This window comes from Zea mays, chromosome 8 (assembly GCF_902167145.1).
Source record: "Zea mays cultivar B73 chromosome 8, Zm-B73-REFERENCE-NAM-5.0, whole genome shotgun sequence".
In the NCBI taxonomy this organism is placed as follows: Eukaryota; Viridiplantae; Streptophyta; class Magnoliopsida; order Poales; family Poaceae; genus Zea; species Zea mays.
This window is the reverse complement of record NC_050103.1, coordinates 108317976-108339821: the sequence shown is the minus strand read 5'-3', so window position 1 is coordinate 108339821 and position 21846 is coordinate 108317976. Positions and strand designations below refer to the sequence as shown.

The 21846-nt window shown below is 44.3% G+C and overlaps 1 protein-coding gene across 3 annotated transcripts; it reads right to left on the bottom strand.

The window, feature by feature from the left end:
* Window positions 1-473: 473 nt before the first annotated feature.
* On the bottom strand, window positions 474-3421 carry LOC103635670 (uncharacterized). 3 transcript variants are annotated; one of them, XR_004852007.1, is made up of 3 exons: window positions 2903-3370; window positions 2252-2747; window positions 1732-1987 (listed from the first exon to the last, which is right to left on the bottom strand). XR_004852007.1 is itself a non-coding variant. In XM_035961742.1 (3 exons), exons 1-3 carry the CDS (start codon window positions 3395-3397, stop codon window positions 1901-1903), a joined length of 672 nt encoding a protein of 223 aa, XP_035817635.1. In that variant the 5' UTR covers window positions 3398-3421; the 3' UTR covers window positions 1732-1900. The 3 variants fall into 3 exon arrangements, 1 of the variants encoding a protein (XP_035817635.1); XM_035961742.1 differs by having other exon boundaries at window positions 2252-2341; window positions 2903-3421; XR_004852008.1 differs by lacking the exons at window positions 1732-1987; window positions 2903-3370 and adding an exon at window positions 474-1007 and having other exon boundaries at window positions 2252-2896.
* Between the last annotated feature and the right edge of the window lie 18425 nt (window positions 3422-21846).

The following is a 21846-nucleotide window of genomic DNA, read 5'->3' as shown; positions in this document are numbered from 1 at the left end:
AGGAACCGACGTTCTTACTCTAATAGGTCAATTTTTTTAGATTAAGAACGTCGGCTTGCCGACGTACTTAACCGACGTACAACATTTGACGTACTTAATCAACTAAGAATGCCAGTGCTGACGTTCTTAACATAAGAACGTCGGCCAGAGCAAAACTAACGTTCTTACTGCATTAATAACGTCAGTATGAAAAGGACACCATTTTTAACTACGAGCTACGTGACACTCGATCGGGGCTCCGTGGGCGAGCGATGTGGCATTAAGAACGTCGACCCACCGACGTACTTAATGAATTAAGTACGTCGGCCATCGGGACCGACGTTCTTAAATGGACACCCGACCAACTGTGGGCGTAGCCTAATCAACATGAAAATTCTCTAAGAGGTCTCTAACATCCAGACCAATCAACGCAAAAATTCAATATAAAACATGTGCATGGGTTGAAAGCACCATAACCAATTCAACATCACCGATGACCAATTCATTAGTCCTCTACACAACAAGGAGCTACCGGTGTCAGTTCCACTAGACATTGGTGTCAGCTCTATGGATAAAGAGTGTATAACAAACATTTCTCACTGATTTTTAAAAAAAGTCACCGGTGTCAGTTGACAGCGACAAATAGGCCTAGCTCTGCCCCTACACGCGCGGGATGGCTGCCACCGCGCCTAAAACCATCAGATTCTAGAAGCAAATGTATCTTACAAAGTTATTTTGCAAAAAAAAAAAGTTTTTTGCAACTTGCATATATCTCTATCAGTTGAGGCTATAAGTGGAAGCTGGAGCTAAGCAAATAGTTTGAAATGACCTTTCATCATGGTTAGCAACAGCAAGCGACACCACCATGCTTGTTTTCCCAACAGCATATCGTGTTTTGAGTAATAAAATCAGGAGTACTGGGGGCAGCGAGATTGTTGGGATCACTCAAAATCTAAGACTTATAGCATTCTTGTCGACCTGTCCCCGCTGCAGGACCTCGGCGGCTGGGAGCTTTTCTAATCTCTTCACTGGATAATAGGTATACAAAGTTCACATATTTGCAATGAAAATAAACAAAATCACATGCAAAAGAAAAAAAGGAGGTCTATACAACTCTATAACAGAATATACAATGTCAATTAACATTGTATATATTAAATGAAGGTGCATAATCGCAATTTAATATGCACAATGAGTATAGATATTTTTCACATATTTGCAATGAAAATAAACAAAATCATACGCAAAAGAAAAATGTAGCCAAAGTGTGCAAAAAAACTGCATAGCAACTGTCTCCAAGGACCTGCAACTTGCTTTTATTAAATCCTTATCTTCACCCTTCCTTTGCAGATTACTCCAAAACCTTAGCCAATAGGTAACTCAAAAAAGAACTCGCAAATAAGTGAGAGAGGGTTTTTTTTTGTCAAAGATTAGATCATTCCTACATGTAGCCCAGCATAAAACTGAAACACATGTAAGGATTTAGTCATTCCAGTCGTTGGTTGGTGGTTTGCAATCATTATCATGTAATAGGCGATCTAATGGCTTTCCTATTGCGTGTGTCTGTTTGTGGATGGTAGTGTCATGCTTTTGTACCCGGACCTAACTTCTATTGAAGGGAAGGCTGGAAATGTTTCCATTATCTAAAAATACAGCTCAGTAACAGAATATAGAATGTCTATTAATATTATATACAGTAAATAAAAGTGCATAATCGCAATCCAATATGTACAGGGACTATTGATATTCATGTGGAGGTGAAAACTGAAATACATAGCATAAATGTATGATAACATACATTACAGTGATATTTGGGGGAGGATCAAACGTATCCAGAATTGTTTTGAAAGAATCGTTTTGGAAGCCTCTGTGTTATTGTAAAATATTATTACATATGTATAGTTAGACTTGAAAAGAACTACTACTGCAGAAAAAGGTCAGACAGAACAAAGCTTCTATTTCCAATAATCCTGATGCCATTCCAGATTGTTGAGGGAACATATATATCCTGATGCCATAAATAATAAAAAATGTATGACAGTTTGAAAGGTTTTACATATATATTCTTATTTTCAAATGATATAAAATGATTACAAATTTGAATCCAGCCACGAGAAGATTACAAACAGAAGCTTTTGCAATCTATTCACTGGATAATGCACACACAAAGTTCACATATTTGCAGTGAAAATAAACAGAACCATATGTAAAAGATACCATATCCATGTTCAATGCAAAAGGCTATTCGAAGAATTTAGCAAGTTACACTTACAATATCTGAATATTGGGGAGCCCTGCGAAGTTCTGTGGGGGACGTTGCCATCCTGCTCCGCCGTCGCCAAATTTTTTTATTTTCTTTGATCTAGAAATTATGGATGACACTTCTAATGTAAACTAAATCATTCATACACAGTTTGACAGGAACAAATATGTTGTTAGTGGATTCTGCCCAATCACACCGAAGTAACATAATTATCCAAGGTTTAATTCTTCATAAAACAGATAGCCAAAACAAACTAAAATTTTGTGCTGAGATGACCAAAAACATATCAAATGGTATGCACAATTGAAACAAAATGTTATTGAACACTTACTGGTTGACATGAACTGACTTGGGAGCATATAAGCATTATAACGGAGAAACCAAGAGACAAACAGAGTTGACAGAGACTCATTCAAGTGGGACGCTAATATCAAGCAACAACTTGTTCTATATGAAATTGGAGAACGGGTGGGTACAGGGGGTGGTATACATGTAGCCTGACTGCCTGAGTTTGTGCACATAGATATTGAATTAGAAAGATCATTAACCACAGATCCAGAAATACGAACACGAATTAGCTGAAAGGTGGAAAAGTAGTAAATATGTAGTATAAACAATTAAGGAGACAGAAATAGAGTGAGGGCGTGGCAGTGGAATTACCAGATCGGCAAGGCGCTCACGTACAGATGTACAGGGCACCGCATCGGGACGACTGAAACAGCGGCTCGGCCCGGTCACAGGGGGGGGGGGGGGGGGGGGGTCGCATGTGCCGGGGCGGCAGGAGATGATGGAGCAGCGGCTGCGCCGAGGACTTAGTGTTGCCGCGGGCAGGTCCAGGGGCAGTGGGCTCGTCACTGTGGTCGCCTGTGTTGGGACGACAGGAGAGGCTGGAGCAGCGCTGCAGCGGGGTCGTGGCGAGCAGTGGCGTCGTCGAGGGCTTGGCATCGCTGCGGGCTCATTCGTCACCTTCCCGTGCTCATTTGCAAGAATGGTCTGTATAGAATTACTCAGAGCACCGAAGGAGACACCTAGTGGTGTAGTTGCATCGGCTGTTGTTTGGTTAGTCTGGCATCCACTGATCAGAATGCCATTATTTGGCGCCCAAGCCTTAGTCACGGCATACACCTCGTCGACACTGTAATCCTCTTGCTCCATTACCTGCTCTAGCACTCATAGAACCTATACAATAGAGTGAAAACAATGCACCTACCCTTAAAATTTAATGGCGTCAGATTACGACGATATGCAAAATTCAGTAACCTTATGTACTGATACACAAATTACCCCAATCAAACTCTGAATGTCATGGCACATAAATCATCTCAATCAAGCTCTGAAACTCGTGACACACAAAACAGGAACTGAAAATGCCACGTGGTAGACTGGAGGCTACTGCATACACACAAGCCCCCCACGCCTTGTTCATCGGACGAGGATTCTGATTAAAACAGTGGGCGACTGTAGGGGCACAAATCGACCCACCTGATCCAGCCCCGATCGATGAGACCTAGTGTTCTTAGACCTCTAAATCATCCAAACATCCAGTGCAATAACAAATTTTAGAGGTAGGGTCTTAAGCCCCAGGTCGCTTACCCCTTACTTGCTGGGGATGGTGTAGTGCCAGATCATCAGGTTCATTGTCCTGTCAGGCGGCTTCGCAACGAAACACTGCGCCAGCACCATAGCAGCAAAACAGATCAGGCACCCCGATCGCCTGGTGAGGCGAGAGCAGAGCGGAACCAAGGGAGAATTGTGAGGCGCGTACGTGCGAGGCGGTCGTGGGCAATTCTGCCATACATGGAGGCGGCAACTCTTCCTCCCAGGCTCACCCCCGCTGGGGAGTTTGGGGCTGGACTTTTTTCCAAGCGCGCGCGACGGAAGGGCTGAAGGGGAGCGAGGCGGTCACGGATGGTTCTGCCATACATGGCGGCGACGGCTCTTCCTCCCAGGCTCGCCCCCGCTGGGGAGTTTGGGGGCTAGACTTTTTTTCGAGTGCGCGTGAGGGAATGGCCAGAGGGGAGGGAGGCGAGCATGGCGAGCGTCCGACGCGTGCGCGGAGGAGGGCGAGGATGGCAGGGTGCGTGTAGTCAGCGTGGGGGAGCAGGGGCGGCGAGCATCGCGGATGACGAATAGGGAGGGGATAGCGACGACTGTTGCGTGGGGGAGCGGGGGCGGCCAGGGTCGATGGCGTGGTGGCAGCCGAAATCGATGGCGATTGGGGAGCGACTCTCAGGGGCACTCCTCATGAATCGCCTTCACCACCATTTGGTCTTCTACTATCGCCGAGATCTGGTTGGATGGAACGGATCTGGCTGATGCGCCGGTGGTTGGATGAGGGCGACATTCACGGCGAATGGAAGGGGAGCGAGGCACGGGGGGCGACGATGGCCGAAGATTTTGGGCATGGATTTGCAGAGTTTCCAAGCTGGGTGGGGGCATGGATGGAGGCGCGGCGTGTGGATGGAAGGGGAGATGCGAGCACCAATGGAAGGGCAGTTGGGGGCGCAACGCATGGATGGGGTGTCAATGGAAAGGGAAGATGCGGTCGTCCTGTAATGGCGTCTGTCGAGGCTCGGGATCGCAGGAGCAAAGTTCGCAGGAGCGGGGGCAGGCGGGGGCGCCAGGGCTGTGGACGTCCTCCTTACACTCTTAATAGAGTAGTAATAGATATATATATATAAGAAAGAATAGAAAAGAAAAGTGCAAAACTTGAAAGTAAATTACAACGAGAAATATTTAAAATTGATGAGAGTGGATGATGTTCCGGCCTTAAAAAAACTTGATCTATGAGAGTAAGACAACCTTTGCGAGCATTATACTAAGAATAACTTTTTAAGGCATAAGACAAAGTATGGATACTTTAGTATTAAGCTCAATCCACGTGTATTGAAATGGATCGGAGTATAACTTAAATTAATTTACATCCGAATCCACCTAAATACATGTGGATTGGGGTCAATACTAGATTACCCAAACAAAGCCTAAGACTTTTTATTTGAATACTCTAGTATTAACCTCAATCCACATGTCTTAAGGCGGATTGATGTGTAAATTAATTTAACTTACACCCCAACATAGCTCAATACATGTGGATTAAGTTGAATACTAGAGTACCCAAACAAAACCTAATCAGGTAAAAAAACTTACATGCATAATAGGTGTCATATATATGTTGTTTACGAGAGTTATTTGTGCCTCTGTGACAATCAACAATAAAAAACTGGTAAACAAACAGAGGGGTTCAATATAAAGCGACATCACATTCTATTGCACACCATGTCAGAAGAGTTCATCAAGTTAACTCAGGTGGCAGCACTTGAACTTCAGTAATATTATCCAGCTTTGGAACTAAAACGTAGGTAAATCAAGTGCTACTTCATTGCTGCAATTGGGAATGTAACCAGTAACTATAAATTGACCAACAGGTTGCTGCAGCTCCCGCTCTTGTGTTAGTGTCGTGTTTTATTTTTTCTTCAAGAGATGCGCTCTAAGCGACCAACAAACTATCAGAAGATTTAATGGAAGGAACTAAACTACAATCAGTGCAATAGAAATGAGAGATAAGAACAAAGTATCTATGTAAACCACGAAATCCCTAATTTACACTAGTATAAAACTGATTTGTAATTCGAACTTAAAAACTCTCTAGTGTCGATTTTCCAAACAGAATTGTGAATCTGGTACTAAAGGCTCTGGTTTTTAGTGTCGATTCAGTCAATCGAGACTGAAAACCTAGGACATGCACCTTTAGTCCCTGTTAGTGTTACCAACAAGGAGTAAAGAAGAAATGGGCATTTGGGATATGATGAAATAGTGATTATTCTTGGAATGTAAGCCTTAGTTCCTTTTCACAACCCTTTTGAGGGATTCAAATTTTCTATTGTTAACATATCTGTTATGTAACATGGTCGTCTGCTAAAAATAATTAGTAGAATTTTTCGCATTTTCTATTGTTCATGCAATACAGAAGTATAATAAAAGCAGACTATTTATCGGCGTCACTACTAAATACTGGACTACTACTCTACTACGCAGCAGCATGAGGCATGAAGCAGCAGGCACCCAACGAGAATCGGCGCCTGAACCATGGCTTCCTAAGCGCATCAGCCGCCGAGAGCCTATGGTCCGGGTTGCTTTGCAGCAGCCCTTCCATGACCTTGAAGCCGGCTGGAGACAGCATCCTCGGCGGGAACATCTTCAGCAGGTAGCCGCGCTCCTGGCTCGCCGTCTTCCGAAGGCCGGCCACCTTTTCGCGCGGCGCCACACGCTCCAGCCCTTGCCATTTGGCAATGCCTCTGGTGCCGACCACGTGCATCATCTTGTCAAAGACCTCTTTGTCCAGCGCGCCGCCAAAGAAAGGCACGCCGGTGCCGGTGACGAGCTCGGCCATGATGCAGCCGAGCGACCACGTGTCGACCCGCCCGTCGTAGTCCTTGCACCCGAGGAAAAGCTCCGGCGCGCGGTACGGGCTGGGCGACGCCAACAGCCCGGAGTCGTCCTTCTCTGTTTGCCCCGCCGGCTTGGACATACCGAAGCCGCATATCGTGTACACCATCCTCCCGGTCGCACTGTCCCCGTCCATGCAGACGATCACGTTCTCCGGGACGATGTCCCTGTGCAGGACGCCCGCCTTGTGCGTGTGCTCTGCGCCGGCGAGGAGCTGCCTCATAACGTCGCGCACCTCGTCCTCGCCGAATGGCTGGCCGTTAAGGCGACGGACGGCCATGTACTGGCGCAGGTTCATAGGCCCGGCGTGTTCCATGACGAGGTAGCAGTCGCCGTCGGCGCGGCTGCCGTCGACGTGCGTCGCCAGGAGCTGGACGACGGAAGGGTGGCCGCGACACGCCGCCAGGGACATGACCTCTCGCGCCAAGTCGGGGATGGAGGTCTTCACGAAGCGGTCGTCGGTCCTCCCCGAGAGCCTCTTCACGGCGACGATGCGGTCGTGCACGCGGTCCCAGGCCTTGTACACGTCGCCGAACATGCCTTCGCCCAGATTCTCGCGGCGCTCGTACCGCTCCGCCACGGCAGGCAGCCAAGGGACTGGGGCCAACGCCACAACCGCTGCTGCATTGTTCTTTGATTCCTCCGGCTCCTCAATCTGCAGTGCCGCTACGCCGCCGTTGACGAGATCCGAGGCGGCAGCCATGGATCAGCGACGCGGCTCGAAAGATCTTACGGGATGAAGGCGGCGCGTTGCTTCTGTTGGTTGAGGGAGGCGAATACGAAAGGCGCGCTACTGCTGATGCTGGTTGAGACGAAGAAGGAAGGCGGGGCTCGACCGGATGAACGCGCGCCGCTGCTGGTGAGGCAGGCTGCGGCCCTGCGCGGCGCTGGTATTATATATGGGCAGGCTGTGTCCGGATATGGCTCAGATATATCAACACGTGAGGTTGTTGAAGATCTATCTGCATGGAAAATCGATCAGGTTTGTTGGTCACGGCAAGGTTGTTGCTAGGGAATAAGAACTGCATTTGTTTTAGCTAATTCGTTTGTGTTTAATGAGAAACAGAGATCGGTTGCATCTCTCTACAAATCCAAGTCTATGCGTTCATCTCTTCTAGAGTACAACAACCAAAAGAGTTGCAAAACCTATGTTCACTTACCAACAAGATCGTCGTCCAGGACCAGGACTCCGCTGGCGCAGCTGCGCCACGGCGAGCCTCTCGCGGGCGACGCACGCCGAAGCGCAGGCTGGCGCCGCTGCCCCAGGCAACGCGAGCGTGGCCATCACGTGAGTTGCTTCTAGGAACAAGAAACTGAATAGGGGAGGGAAAAAAGGAAAATGTTTGGGCTTGCGGTATAAACATCGATTTGTTTGGAAATCATATAAAAATATTGTGCCAACACAGATATCATAAAAATGAAATTATTGTGCTGTATGAAGATATAAACATTGGGGTTTCATGCTTGATTGGTTGAATCTAACTAGACTATTCTGGTAGTGGAATTAATCTCTAAGGCCCCGTTTGTTTCTTTGGAATAGAATTCCATTTTAATAATTATAATTTAAACAAAACTAATTAAGTTCATACATTTATATTTGTAATATATTTGTATATTATCTTAAATCATATGATAGAGATAGTTATATACTACATTCATGTTATAACGAAGCAAGTATAAGAGTGTGTTATAATTTGTACATCGGAAAAATAGTATGTAAATCTATAGAATCAATTTCCATCTCTCACCCCATGAATTTGAGATAAGCTTATATGATAACTTTGGAAAGTGGTGGAATGTCACATTCTAAAAAAAATAGCCTATTCTAATAGTAAGATTCCAATTCCTCAAAATGAAAGAAAACAAATGGGGCCTAAGAGGAAATAAATATGTCTTTTTTTAAATCGACAACCATTGTTGTTTACAATCGGAGTTATTAAAACTTGACCTAGTTTGGGCGCCTCCCCACACCCCGTGAAGCTTCGACAGGTACGCGCTCGACACGTGGCGGAGTACTGGACTCGAAATTCTTCTCCAATTGAGCTAAGAGCGCAGCCCCATCATCTCATTGCTCCCGGGCCCCGGTCATGTGCTTTCTATGTCCGCCTCTCCCTCACCGTTCCACACTGTCTCTTGTCCGCCTCCCACGCCCCGATCGTTTCCGTCGTGGAGCTCTCCAGTTCTCTCTTGTCCTTCCTTCCCCGTCGACTATTCATCGTTGGCGTTGCGCGGTCTCTTCCCTTCGCTGCAGCAGGGGGAAGGGGACACGAACAGAGCAGAAGGCCATGGACACGATGTGTGGCACCTTGGAGTGGTGGAGGCTATGGAGGTCGATGAGGAGTCCCCGCTGCCGCCACCAGAGGAGCGGTCTTCTTCGACGACGTCAACCACCATTCCACCCTAAACACCACCTAGACATGGACGGATCCCTCGACCCACCCTATATCTTCGCACAGATCTGACGATGGATCTCACTTTGTGGCTCTTTTCCTGCTCCGTTATCTACGCCTAGCCTCGGAGTAAGTCACAGTAGAATGGCTGGAGCAATGTGGTCCTAGTCTTGCTGACCTCTTGTGTGGAGAGGCTCTATATTTTCGCAATATGCTTGTTGTCAGGCTGACATGTACCTTTTTGGTGAGTTCATGTGCTCAGCTGCTTGTCTCTGTCAAGACAAAAACATTGTGTGTGATTAGTTCTAACTAGCACAAGAAGCATTCTGAGGAATTTATTTGTTAAATAGGTTCTACAATTTATTCAAGCTATAACATTGCCTAGCTGTTAGATGTCTTTTTTGAAGAAAAAAAAGATCATTAAAGTAATTTTGCATATGTTAAATCCATAAATTAAGAAGTGTTGTTGTCCCTAGGTGATTTTTAGGAAAAAAAAACAATTTCCAAAGTTTCTCATATAGCAATGGTTTTCCTTTAGAATAGTCTGGAGACGCGTTGAGTCGATCGTTGAAGTAGTTTCATTTTGAGGCAGTAAAAAGTGACTCGAAAGGCTAGAGAACATCAATTTTTCTTTAGAATTGTATCTCACTAAGGAACAATTTATATGTAGAGTATCAATGGGTCTCACATTTCCCTATTGCTAAAAAAGATACTCCAACAACTGTAGGTGACTATAGGCCCATCTCATTGTTGAACTCAAATGTAAATCTATTAACTAAATTGCTAGCAAACATGCTTCAAGGGGTAATCATTAAGCTGATGCATGCTAATAAGTATGGTTTTATCAAGAACAGATTAATTCAAGACTGCCTAGCATGATCTTTTGAATTCCTTCACCTCTATAAGCACCCGAAAAAATAAATGGTCATCATAAAGCTTGACTTTTGTCACACCCGATTTCCAGGGACCCCAAAACTCGGGCGTGAGATAATCACCAGGTGTGCTGGGACCAAGTCTCACACATATGATAAATCATGGTACAGAAACGAATACCATATTTTTACTATATAATAAGAGTTCTGTACAAAACAAATAAATAAGGAACAATTGGATCTATACCATTAAAAGATCCAAACTTTAGATATATACCATGGACCCCATATGTCATTGACTCATGTGGACCCACATGTAAGTGAGATAGTAATGGTATGGATCCAAAGTGGTGATCTTTTAATGGTATGGATCCAAATTTCCCAATAAATAATTACATCATAAGGAGACAACGATCCAGCAACCCAAGTTGACTAGGAGACGACAGCCTAGACCTCTCACAAACTCATCACAACATCCTCCATCCGTCTCATCCTGCGGTACCTGTCCTTGACCTGGGGGGTGTGAGATAGCAAGGGTGAGCTCACATACGTTCACCACTTAACAAGTTGTGAGGAATAATGTGCATGAACTCACCAAAGGTGGGAGCTCATGTGAAGTGTAAGACTTACCAACGAGGATGGTTAAAGCTGAGCATCGCTTTTAAAGTTGGTTAGTTACTAAGTGTAAGTAAATACCAACCCAAAAAAGTAATAGATCAAAATTGGTAACAACACCCGCGATGCAATGCATATGATAAATTAAATTTAGTTCCCTAAATTAATCATGTGAGTGTCCGAGCCGCTCATGACCGTGAGCACGGCTGATATACCAGTTTTACACTCTGCAGAGGTTGCGCATCTTGACCCACAAGTCAAGTTACCCATCTGCCAAGAGGTCATGAATCGCATACACCTCTACCAAGGAAGCGAGGCAGGGTAACACTATGAGGCCTTTACAAAGTTCCACTAGCTTCAGAAAACTCGCTACTGTTTCTAGGAAGCTCCAATGCAGGGATCCCTCGCCTGACCGCCATCGCAGCAAAATCAACCCAAGGACCTCCCTACACTGACTACTCCCCTATTGCCCTTGCCCCTTTTGGGTAAGGTAGTCATCCACTAGCTTTCCTAATTAGTCAGCCAAGGGCGTCCCATACCACCCTTGTGGTAGCACTGTTTTCCCAGGTGGTTCTCCATGTTCCAATTAACAATATGATCTTATCATGAACAATAATTTAAACAACAACATAATTGGAACATGATCATAATGAAACAATAGTTTCCCAAAACCAGGTAGAGCAATAGCAAATCTACCCAATAGTTCATATGTTTGCAAGGTGAGGGATAAACAATGCTAGGGGAAACCTATTAGGTCCCATCAAATTAACCTGATCATGTCATAGTGATTAACAATGAACATTATTAGGTAAAAAGGAGTGATCAAAGGCACAACTTGCCTGGGACTTGAGATTCCAGGTACCAACTTGCTCTTTAGATGACTCGTAACCTCGCGCTAGTCGTAGCAATACAAACAAACAGGGTATAGGCAAAATTAACATCACACCAAACATAAGCACAAACTGCATAATAATATTCTACGCGTCGCAACAAGATCGAGGGTTCGAGAACCACTAAATTCGGAGCTACGGTTATCAAGTTATGATTTTCGGAAGAGTTATGTGATTGAATAATAGAAACTAGATTCTATGTGGATTAATGTGTATTATATGAGAGAGTACATTAAAGATATAACTAATTCAACTTTACTCTAAGTTACAACCTGAGCAGGGCATATCCTAATTTGGTTATAATCATGGATATATATTAAGAAAGATTAATCTACCCAAAACATAGGTTAAATACTACCTATATATAAAAGCTATGGGACATGATCAAATGATATTGTTATTGTGTAGGCAATATTATTATGAAGTTAACACAACTGGAACGAGTGAAATCGGAGTTAAACCAGACGAGATATGGATTAAATAGTTTCTAGGTATTTTATTATTAAATTTATACCTAAATAATACTTCCAGGGGTTCATTTGCTAATTCCAGGGACTTAATTGTGAAATACTCATACTATTGAGGGATGGCGGGTTAGTTATTAAGTTATGCGGGGTTTCTTTTGCAAATAAGGCTCGACGAAGGGGTATGCTTTGCTAGGATCTAGGCTGCTGGATTAGAAACCAAGGGTTAGGATTAGATCGGCCAAAATACTGAACCAGTACGCCACGAGATCCATCAGATCTAAATCTAATGGTACTAACTCATTACGCGGTGATCTAATCTTGGCAATTGGCCAAAGATCCAGTGGCTTGGATTAAGTGACCGAAGAGGTATGCTCCCCGCCTATTCCCCGCCACACATCTGGCAACGGACGACAGAAGCCCTATCTTCCCCCCATCGGTACCGAGGCACGACAGCGGAGGGTGATGTCACGGCGGCGCTTTCGTCGAGATAGGTGGCCTGGCGGTACGGTCTTCACTCCTACAGAACTATCCGGACCCACGCGAAGAGGAGAGCAAGGCGAATCGATCTAAGGGTAACTCACCGTGGAATAAGTAGCAGGCCGCTACGCCGACGATGAAGGGCGGTCCGAGGCAATTTCTTGAAATCTGGTGAGCAATTGCCGGCACTCCGGCCAATTCCCCCGTCAGAGGAGGTCACCAGGATGCGTGGTTGGCGCGACCGATTCTTCCCATACTATATTTAGGTGGACAACGACGCTGCACACTGATTCCATGCACGGCTGCGCCCACCCCCACGCTGGTCGTCGATGTGATGCTCTGCAGAGTCGTTTTGGTGCCCCGGTTCGAGGAGGAAGGTGGTCGCCAGGGCTCGCTTTTATAGCCCGGAGGCATTGACGAGTTGGTCATGTCGGCCCCCAAGGATCCCGCGGATACCGTTCAGCGCTAAACTCGACGTTGGTTTAATCTTGGACACAGTGTAGGAGACGACCTTCGACAGCGCGGGCCCGCCTCCAGAGAAAGAGGTAGCGGCATGCGTAGCGGGTCACTGACCAATAAGATCGACCAGCCAACGACGGCGTGCGACAGCGCTACATGGCCCCACACGTCAGTCGATAGATGCCAGGCGCACGAGTAATTATGCAGAAGGAAGGGAAGCCACGCGCGCATGGGTGGCCGTCAAGCGGACCCCGCAAGTTAGTGTCAGGTCCAGAACGGAAACATGCATGTGAGTAGTGTGGGCTGGCAGAATGGTGAGCCGGATGAGCCGAGGGGAGAGGAAATCGGCCCATGCGCAGTTCTCTTTTTTTTCTTTGTCTTTTTATTCTGTTTTGAATTTCTTTCTCAATTTCAAATTTCAAAACTTAACTTCGAGTTTAAATTTCCTGCCTTGAATTTTCAGACTTCCGGTTGTCTAATACCATTCTAATTGTGAATATAAACTTCTACAAATTTTTAATAATATTATATTTAATTCTCCCTCTATTTTCTAATTCTAGTAGCAACAAATTACTATTACTATTTCTTCTCTCATCTTCTATTTTATATTTCCATTGATAACTTGAGGTCAATTTAAGTTTTCAATAAAATATATCACAACAAAGTCATCAGCAAGAGATCAACCTTTTCTTTATCTATTTATTAGTTATTTAACTAATTTAATATTGTTGTTTGAATATGGGGAGGGAGAGTCCTAATTGATTTTCAAAGGTCCTCAAAAATTCACACAACATTATTATATATATTTTTATTTCTTTGCTTTATTATTTTATGATACATATTTAATTATTTTTCTCCTACCAATTTTTTGGTCTTACAACTTTGAGAAAGCTTTTGATAAACTTGAACATGAGGTCATCTATAGTATCCTTTAACACAAAGCTTCGACCCCATATGGATAAAGTGGGTCAAAATGATTATGAATTCTGGTACATTTGCAGTGCTTTTGAATGGTGCCCTAGGTAACCATTTCATTGCAAGAGAAGGGTCACACAAGGTCACCCCCTCTCCCCGCTCCTTTTTGTGTTGGCTGCTGACCTACTCCAAACAATACTCAACATGTCGAAAGAGCTAGGTATTCTAAGGCTTCTTCTCCAACAAAGATGTGGGCAAGACTTCCCTATCATCCAATATACAGATGACACTATACTGACCTTGGAAGCATGTCAGAAGAAACTATTCTTCCTAAAGGCAATCTTAAACTCTTTTGCTAAATATACTGGTCTTCACGTCAATTATCACAAGTCCAACATATATTCCGTAAACGTGTTAGCACAAAATATGGAAGTTTTGGCCATTCAGTGTCAAATTAGGACCTTTCACTTCGCGTACTTGAGATTACCAATGGGTTTAACTAGGCCTACCCTAGAACCTTTCATACCTCTTGCCCAGAAAAACAAAAAAAATGGTTGTCTTCAACTTCCTTGTTCTTGTCATAGGCGGGCAGGTTACAAATGGTCAACTCGGTGTTCTCGTGACTTCCAACTTTCTACATGTGCTCTCTCAGGCTCCCTAGGTCTGTAATCAAACAAATTGATAAGTACAGAAAGCACTGCTTATGGAGAGGGGTTGACATCAATGCAAAAAAAAACCACCTAAGGTTGCCTGGAGTCTTGCATGTAAACCAAAACCTAGGGAAACATGGGAATCCTTTAGCTGTCAACTCACAATGAAGCTTTGTTGATGATAAATTTGCATAAATTCTTCAACAGGCTTGATATGCCTTGGGTGAGCCTGATCTGGAACAACCACTACAAGTCTAGAAAGGTTCCCTGTAATAAAAAGGTAGGATCCTTCTGGTGGAAAGAAGTGATGAAAAACTTGAATACCTTAAGAGGAATTTCCAAAGCAATCATTGAAGATGGTCACACTATTCGAATGTGGGGTGATGTTCTAACCTTAAAAAACTTGATCTATGGGAGTTAGACAACCTCAAGAGCATTATACTAAGAATAACCTTTTAAGGATTTGTTTGAGAATTCTAATATTAACCCTAATCCACATGCTTTGAAGCAGATTATGGTATAAATTAGTTTAACTTACTCCCCAACCTTCCTCAATATATGTGGATTTAGGTGAATACTAGAGTACCTAAATAAAGCCTAAGCAGGTGGAGAAAAGCTCCGAACCCTTATCCACTAGGACCCATGTAAGACACCGAATGTTATTTATACTATATAACCAACTTAACTGAAGATCCTTTGGCCTCAGGCTTCAAACAAGATGTTAGTGTTGAAATACTAACAAACTAGAGAGTATCCTGCGCGTTATGGAAAACACATCAATGAATACCTTTTTCATTGTCATTTGCTATGAGTGGAGGCTAAATATGCCGTGAAATTAAAAAGTAGGTGACAACAATATATTATTTTAGTTGTACAAGTTGGCGGGAAGTGGAATGGTGAAGTGAAAAATTTGAGGATCTTGAAATATCTTTTACGAAAGTGCTTGGAGGTATCGGCCGATGGTAAATAACAATATATTATTTTAGTTGTACAAGTTGGCGGGAAGTGGAATGGTGAAGCGACAAATTTGAGGATCTTGAAATATCTTTTACGAAAGTGCTTGGAGGTGTCGGCCGATGGTAAATATATGCACTATGAAAAAATATGTCAAAAAACTTCCATACATAATGATGCTGAATGTGTAACAATAGTACAAAATAGATGTCATATATATGCAAGAATGTTTTACAATGTGGATATCACATAAATTGTTTGGTACGAACTGCAAGTTGTTTGTGCCACTATTCCAATCAACAATAAAAACTGGTAAAACAAATAGAGGGGTTCAACATGAAGCGACATCACATTCTATTGCACAACATGTCAGAAGAGCTAATCAAGTTAATTAAGGTGGCAACACTTGAAGTTCAATAATATTATCCAGCTTTGGAACTGAAACATAGGTAAATCAAGTGCTACTTCATTGCTGCAATTGGGAATGTAACCAGTAACTATAAATTGACCAACACGTTGCTGCAGCTCCCGCTCTTGTGTTAGTGTCCTGTTTTATTTTTTCTTCAAGAGATGCGCTCTAAGCGACCAACAAACCGTCAGAAGATTTAATGGAAGGAACTAAACTACAATCAGTGCAAAAGAAATGAGAGATAAGAATGAAGTATCTATGTAAACCACGAAATCCCTACTTTACACTAGTATAAAACTGATTTGTAGTTCTAACTGAAAACCTCTCTAATGTCGATTTTCTTTACATAATTGTGAATAATCTGGTACTAAAGGTTCTGGTTTTTAGGGTCGATTCAGTCAATAGAGACTGAAAATCTAGGACATGCACCTTTAGCCCCTATTAGTGTTACCAAGAAGGGCTAAAGAAAGGGACATTTGGGATCTGATGAAATAGTGATTATTCTTGGAATGTAAGCCTTAGTTCCTTTTCACAACCCTTTTGAGGGATTCAAATATTTAAGCAACGTCACGGAAGCACCAATTTGAAGATCCAGATGATGGTCTAGAATAGACCTGGGCATAAAACCCGAGCCCGAAATCCGAAATACCCGAACCCGTACCTGTTTAACCCGAAGCTGTAGAATCTAGGACACCGGCTAGAGGGGGTGAATAGACGGTTTTGACTAAAAATAAAATACACTTGAGAAATTTAATCAAATCGACAAGAGATATAAAATTACTAGCCTTGATGAGACAACAAAATATAATGAGCAATTTAAGCTAACATAACACAAGATAGACAATATACAAATTACCAACTCTTGTAAGTAATGTGTAAAAATTGAGAGAGAGACACCGAAATTTATCCCGTGGTATCGGTGATTTGTCGTTCACCCCTAATCCACGTTGAGGTGGAATTCAAGCTCTCACTTGCTGCTCTACCAAGACACAACTTGATCTTTGAGTCAAGTGGACAAGAACTCACTCAATACCTCGATTCCACTAGCGTCGCCTTTGCCGCTCCGGCGAGGTGGGCGTGAACCCCTCACAATCAATCTCGCGGCTCCTCCACAATCTTCACGGAGAGCTCGACGGAGACAACACCCGAGTCGTCTAGGAGGCGGCAACCTCCAAGTGTAACAAGTCGATGACGCTTGCCCGGTGTACCACCTAGTGCCTCAAAAGATCACAACGAATGCAAATGCACTAAAGCATTTCAATCACTCACTAGAATGCGATCTCAATCAACTAGTGCGAGTATTTGAGTGGGACGATCACAAAAGAGCTCAATGTGTGCTAGGAGTGGCCAAGAGAGCCCTCACACACGAGCTCCACTTCTATTTATAGCCCTCAACACATACATAGCCGTTATGTGCAACTAGCAGAGCTTCTGCGCACACGCGGACGGTCCGCCGTACCAGTAACGGTTATATCGACCATTTGAAACTCGTAAGAGCTGTCAGAAAATTCAAACCTGGACGGTCCACCCTCCAGGGCCGGACGGTCCGGAACCTGACAACTTGGAATAACAGAGCGCTGGTCAATCAAAGTAACTCGAGCGGACTGTCCGCCATTCATGTCTGGACGGTCCGCACATGGACCACTTACCGTCCGGCTAAAAACCCCGGACGGTCCATAGTACAAGGTCTCAAAAAACACCGTACCTGCCCAAACTCAATTCATCTTATGAGGTCGGTCCGACCTCCTGTCCTGGACGGTCCGCCAAAGGGAGACAGAGACAGACGACCAGCAGACCTCTCTAGCAGAGTCACGGACGGTCCGACCTTCTGGCCTGGATGGTTCGCCGACCACAGAGAAAACAAATTTTGCGCTAGTTCAAAAGAATCCTAATTTTGAAACCCGTAGCGCTGTTAGCTCTCATGCACATGCTGCCGTTTATGCTCTACGAGGCACTAAGTTTTACACCGTGCAAATTCATTGACCCCTCTTAATAGTACGACTGTTTATCCTATTAATCCGATCAATTTCTTCTCTAAACACCTGCTGGCCGGCAAAAGCAAAAACCTATGTTTTTACCTTGGCCTTCACTTGATCCACAATCAATGATTATGAGTCCCAAAGACTGGGTCCTGTGGTCCAGTCCTGCATTCTTATTTCTCCAAAAATTGTTAGTCCACAGTCAGTTGTCATTAATTACCAAAACACCACTTAGGGGCCTAGATGATTCACAGAAGCCCGATACCCGAATGGTTCCAACGGATAACAAAACTAAATACCCGATTTTAATTCGGACCTAATCGGGTAACAATTCGCGGTACCCGAACTACCCAATAAGCCCGAAATTTACCAATGTGCCGCATGACTACATCTATTTGTGTGTGCCAATGTCAGGCCGCACCCATAGCCCACTAATTTGGTGCTTAACATAGCGGCCCAGCAAAGCAAGCGTATTGGCGTATTGCAGTACTGGCGTTTGGCCTCCAAGTCGGCAAGTGCAAAGCCTCCAAGGTGAGCGCAATCGATACTGGAGTCCAGCGGAGCGTATTACAATGAACCCAAGTCGCTGGTCGTCGCGTCGCCTTCGGCTTCAGGCTCCTCGCTGCTCGAATGACTTTGCTGGCCTGCTGCCTTGCTGCTCGGATGGACTAGACCTGGACGTGTGCATCATGTGCACTGTGCAGCGTGTGTGTGCTTTTGCTGCCTAGCTTGCTTCTGCCTTCTAGCCTACTGCCTTGCTGCTGGGAAATGTGACTTTATGTCTGTATGAGAGTCTAATACTACGTGAAATGTGAGGTTTGCCTGTTTAGTGTTTCTTAGATGCGATACTACATGAATGCACTAAAGTGAACCACAATAGAAAATCAGTAATCGGGTAGAATGGGCTACCCGAACCTGAACCCGAAAAAATTGGGTACCCAAATTATTGGGTACCCGATTCAGTATGACTACATTAGGGTATCATTTTTGGATACTCGAAATTTAAAAAGCCCAAAAAGCCCGACCCGAATTTTCGGATTAACCCGAATGCCCAGTTTTAGTCTAGAAGGCCAATCATTTTAGTAGTGTTGAGGAACTCTTGAAGGGAAAGGGCCTCTAAAGTGCAATAGTTGGATATTGAGGCTCTGTTTGTTTACCCTCTAGATTATATAATTCAGCTTAAATAAGTTATGGGACAAACAAACAATACAAGTTATTAGGTGGATCATATAAGTTAGATACTTAGATTATGATAATTTATAAAGAAGTTATTAAGGGCATGTTTGTTTCAGCTTATAGATTATATAATCTGGATTATAATCTAAATTATATAATCTAGATTATAATCTAGACATATTATAATCTACATATAGTTGTTTGCTAGTCTAGATTATACAAATGTAGATTATTCATAAAGACAGTAATACCCTTGTTTGTTTATTTGAGGTGAGGAAAGAAGTATGACATATATTGTAATTTCTATTTACATAACCATGGGTAGTGGGTCTTTTGCCAAAATAATCTCAAATAAGCTACTCTTAAGGAGATTATGAGATTATCATAATCTGGCCTTTACATTATATAATATGAACTCATAATCTATGTGTTTGTTTACCTATTGGATTATTTGTGCTGGATTATATAATCTAAAGAGATTATAATCCGAAACAAATAGGGCCTCGTATAATCTATAAGTTGGATTATATAATCCTGGAATGAAACAAAGAGGACCTGAATCGTCAATTGAGCTATCTGGCCAATGAGTTCTACAGTAATAGCAGTAGCCATCTCATTCGTTGGGGCTAATATTGGTCATTCACATAGATAAGTCGACAGGAGTCTTCTAGAGGTGATCCATACACAAAATAAATCAAATTCTCAAGTTCCCTTTGTTCAGGTACCGAAGCACTTTGCAATTCCACAGTACATGAGATCATGTGATTGATGTGGTCAAGATCTATGTTTTTTTTTGGATTTGGAATAATTGGTAGTCTCTCCAAAATCACCACTCAGGAAGCCCCATTGTTGTGTACAGAGAGAAACAAAGCTGCTATTTCAGAAGATGCCTCTATTGGCAATTGACTTGAGTGATGCATTGATTTATTGAAATGGCTGCAACATATGAAGCATACGAAAGCTCTTCCATTATCAATCCGTCATGTGGCACCACAAATGCGTTATCAACTTGAACCCCATTTCACTACAGTAAAACTATAAAATTCCGACGGTCGTCTTATGTCCGACGGCCCCGTAGGCAACCGTCGGACATAAGGTTATGTCCGACGGCCAACAGCGGCCGTCGAAAATAACAAAATATAGCCGACGGCTGTCAGACTGGCCGTCGGACATTACCTTATGTCCGACGGCCCGCCCCCTAGCCGTCGGACATAAGCTTATGTCCGACGGCCTCGTACCGAGCCGTCGGACATAAGGCTTTTTAACGCGCGGATCCGACCCGCGCGCCTTCAGTTTCACCCGACCGCGCGTCTCTATCTCTGCCGCCGCCGCCGAGCACGCCTCCGCCGTCCGAGGAGCAAGCCGCCGTCGCCGCCACGCTCGTCGCCGCCACGCTCGTCGCCGTCCCGCCCGGTCGCCGTACCGCCCGCCCCCACTGCTCGTGCTCCGGCCGCCGCCGCCCCACCGCCCCGAGCTCGTGCTCCGGCCACCGCCACGCCCGTGCTCCGGCCACCACCGCCACGCTCGTGCCACCGCCACGCCCGTGCTCCGGCCACCACCGCCCCGAGCTCGTGCTCCGGCCACCGCCACGCCCGTGCTCCGGCCGCCGCCGCCGCCCCGTTCGCCGGTCGCCGCCGCCCCGTGCTCCGGCCGCCGTCCCGTGTTCCGGCCAACGGCCCCGTGCGCCCGCCGCCCGCCCGTGCGCCCATCGCCGGCCGGCTCTCCACACCCACTAAGTGAGTATACTTAATTAGCAATTTTGTTTATTAAAATTGTATGCTTGTATTAATGTATTTGATTAGAATTGTATGTTTGTATTAATGTATTTGATTAGAAATGTATGTATGAATGCATTTGATTGTTTAGTTTGTTATGTCCGACGGCCAAAATTTGATTACGTAATTAAAGTAGCTTGTTTTAGTTTATTTAGTGGTACTTTAGATAATTTAAATCTTTAATTTCCGAGGGTAATTATTATGCCCTCGGAAATAAGGTCATTTTATATGATTTGTCATTTATAACAATGTTATTTCGTATGTAATATTGTATTGTGATTTATTAGTTTAATTATTTAATAATGCACGATGATTATAGTTAATCATAGTGTATCGTAGTGTGAACAAACGAAACTTAGGCGTCACCCGTTTCGGCCCAACATACCTTACAAGCGACGCATGTGAGGTATGTTGGGCCGGAATTGTCCCTTTATTGGACAGCCTTGGTGTGACCGACAGAGTCCGTGTTTATGACAAAAGCATGTGCTCCTGCTTAGTTACGGCAGCATAACCTCTCTGTTCTCCAATTGCACCATTTTTAGGCGTGCGATTGGAGAACAGCGGGGTTATGCTGCCGAAATTTCGCACGACCACATGTTTTGTCATAAACACGGCCTCGTCGGTCACTCCTGGGTGGGTTTAGGACCTATCCTTTCCTACAGATGTAGGGGCGTGATTTCTTCGTAAAAACGGATGGTCCGTGCATTACTTATCTAATTAAGTTAACGTCTCGTATCTAGTATGGAGGAGAATCGTCGATGGATGTATGAAGGTTGGAAGAAAAGAGGTGCTCTATCAAGTGAGTGGGTGGCCAAGACTGATGCTTTTCTCGACCATGCTTTTGCTCGGTCAGAGACTGGAACCGATGTTAGGTGCCCTTGTAGCAAGTGTCGAAACATTAATTTCCTTGACAGGAGGACTATGTCGATACATATTTGCAAGAACGGTTATATGCCAGGCTATGAGGTGTGGGTGCACCACGGTGAGGACCCACCTCCTCGTATTGTATCGGAAGTTCAGTCACATGAAGAGGAGGACTACGATAGGATGGAAGAGATGCTTGACGATGTACGCCATGAGTTTCTAACCGTCGATTCGGAGAACCCCGGTCAACCCACAGAGTTTGAGGA

Bases quoted from the DNA above. Each gene is read 5' to 3' on its own strand.
- LOC103635670 (XM_035961742.1), bottom strand. From the start codon at position 3,397: ATGGAGCAAGAGGATTACAGTGTCGACGAGGTGTATGCCGTGACTAAG. The intron at 2,342-2,902 runs GTAATTCCACTG...CATAATTTCTAG, and splicing joins GTGAGCGCCTTGCCGATCTG to ATCAAAGAAAATAAAAAAAT. The intron at 1,988-2,251 runs GTAAGTGTAACT...TTATGGCATCAG, and splicing joins CTCCCCAATATTCAGATATT to GATATATATGTTCCCTCAAC.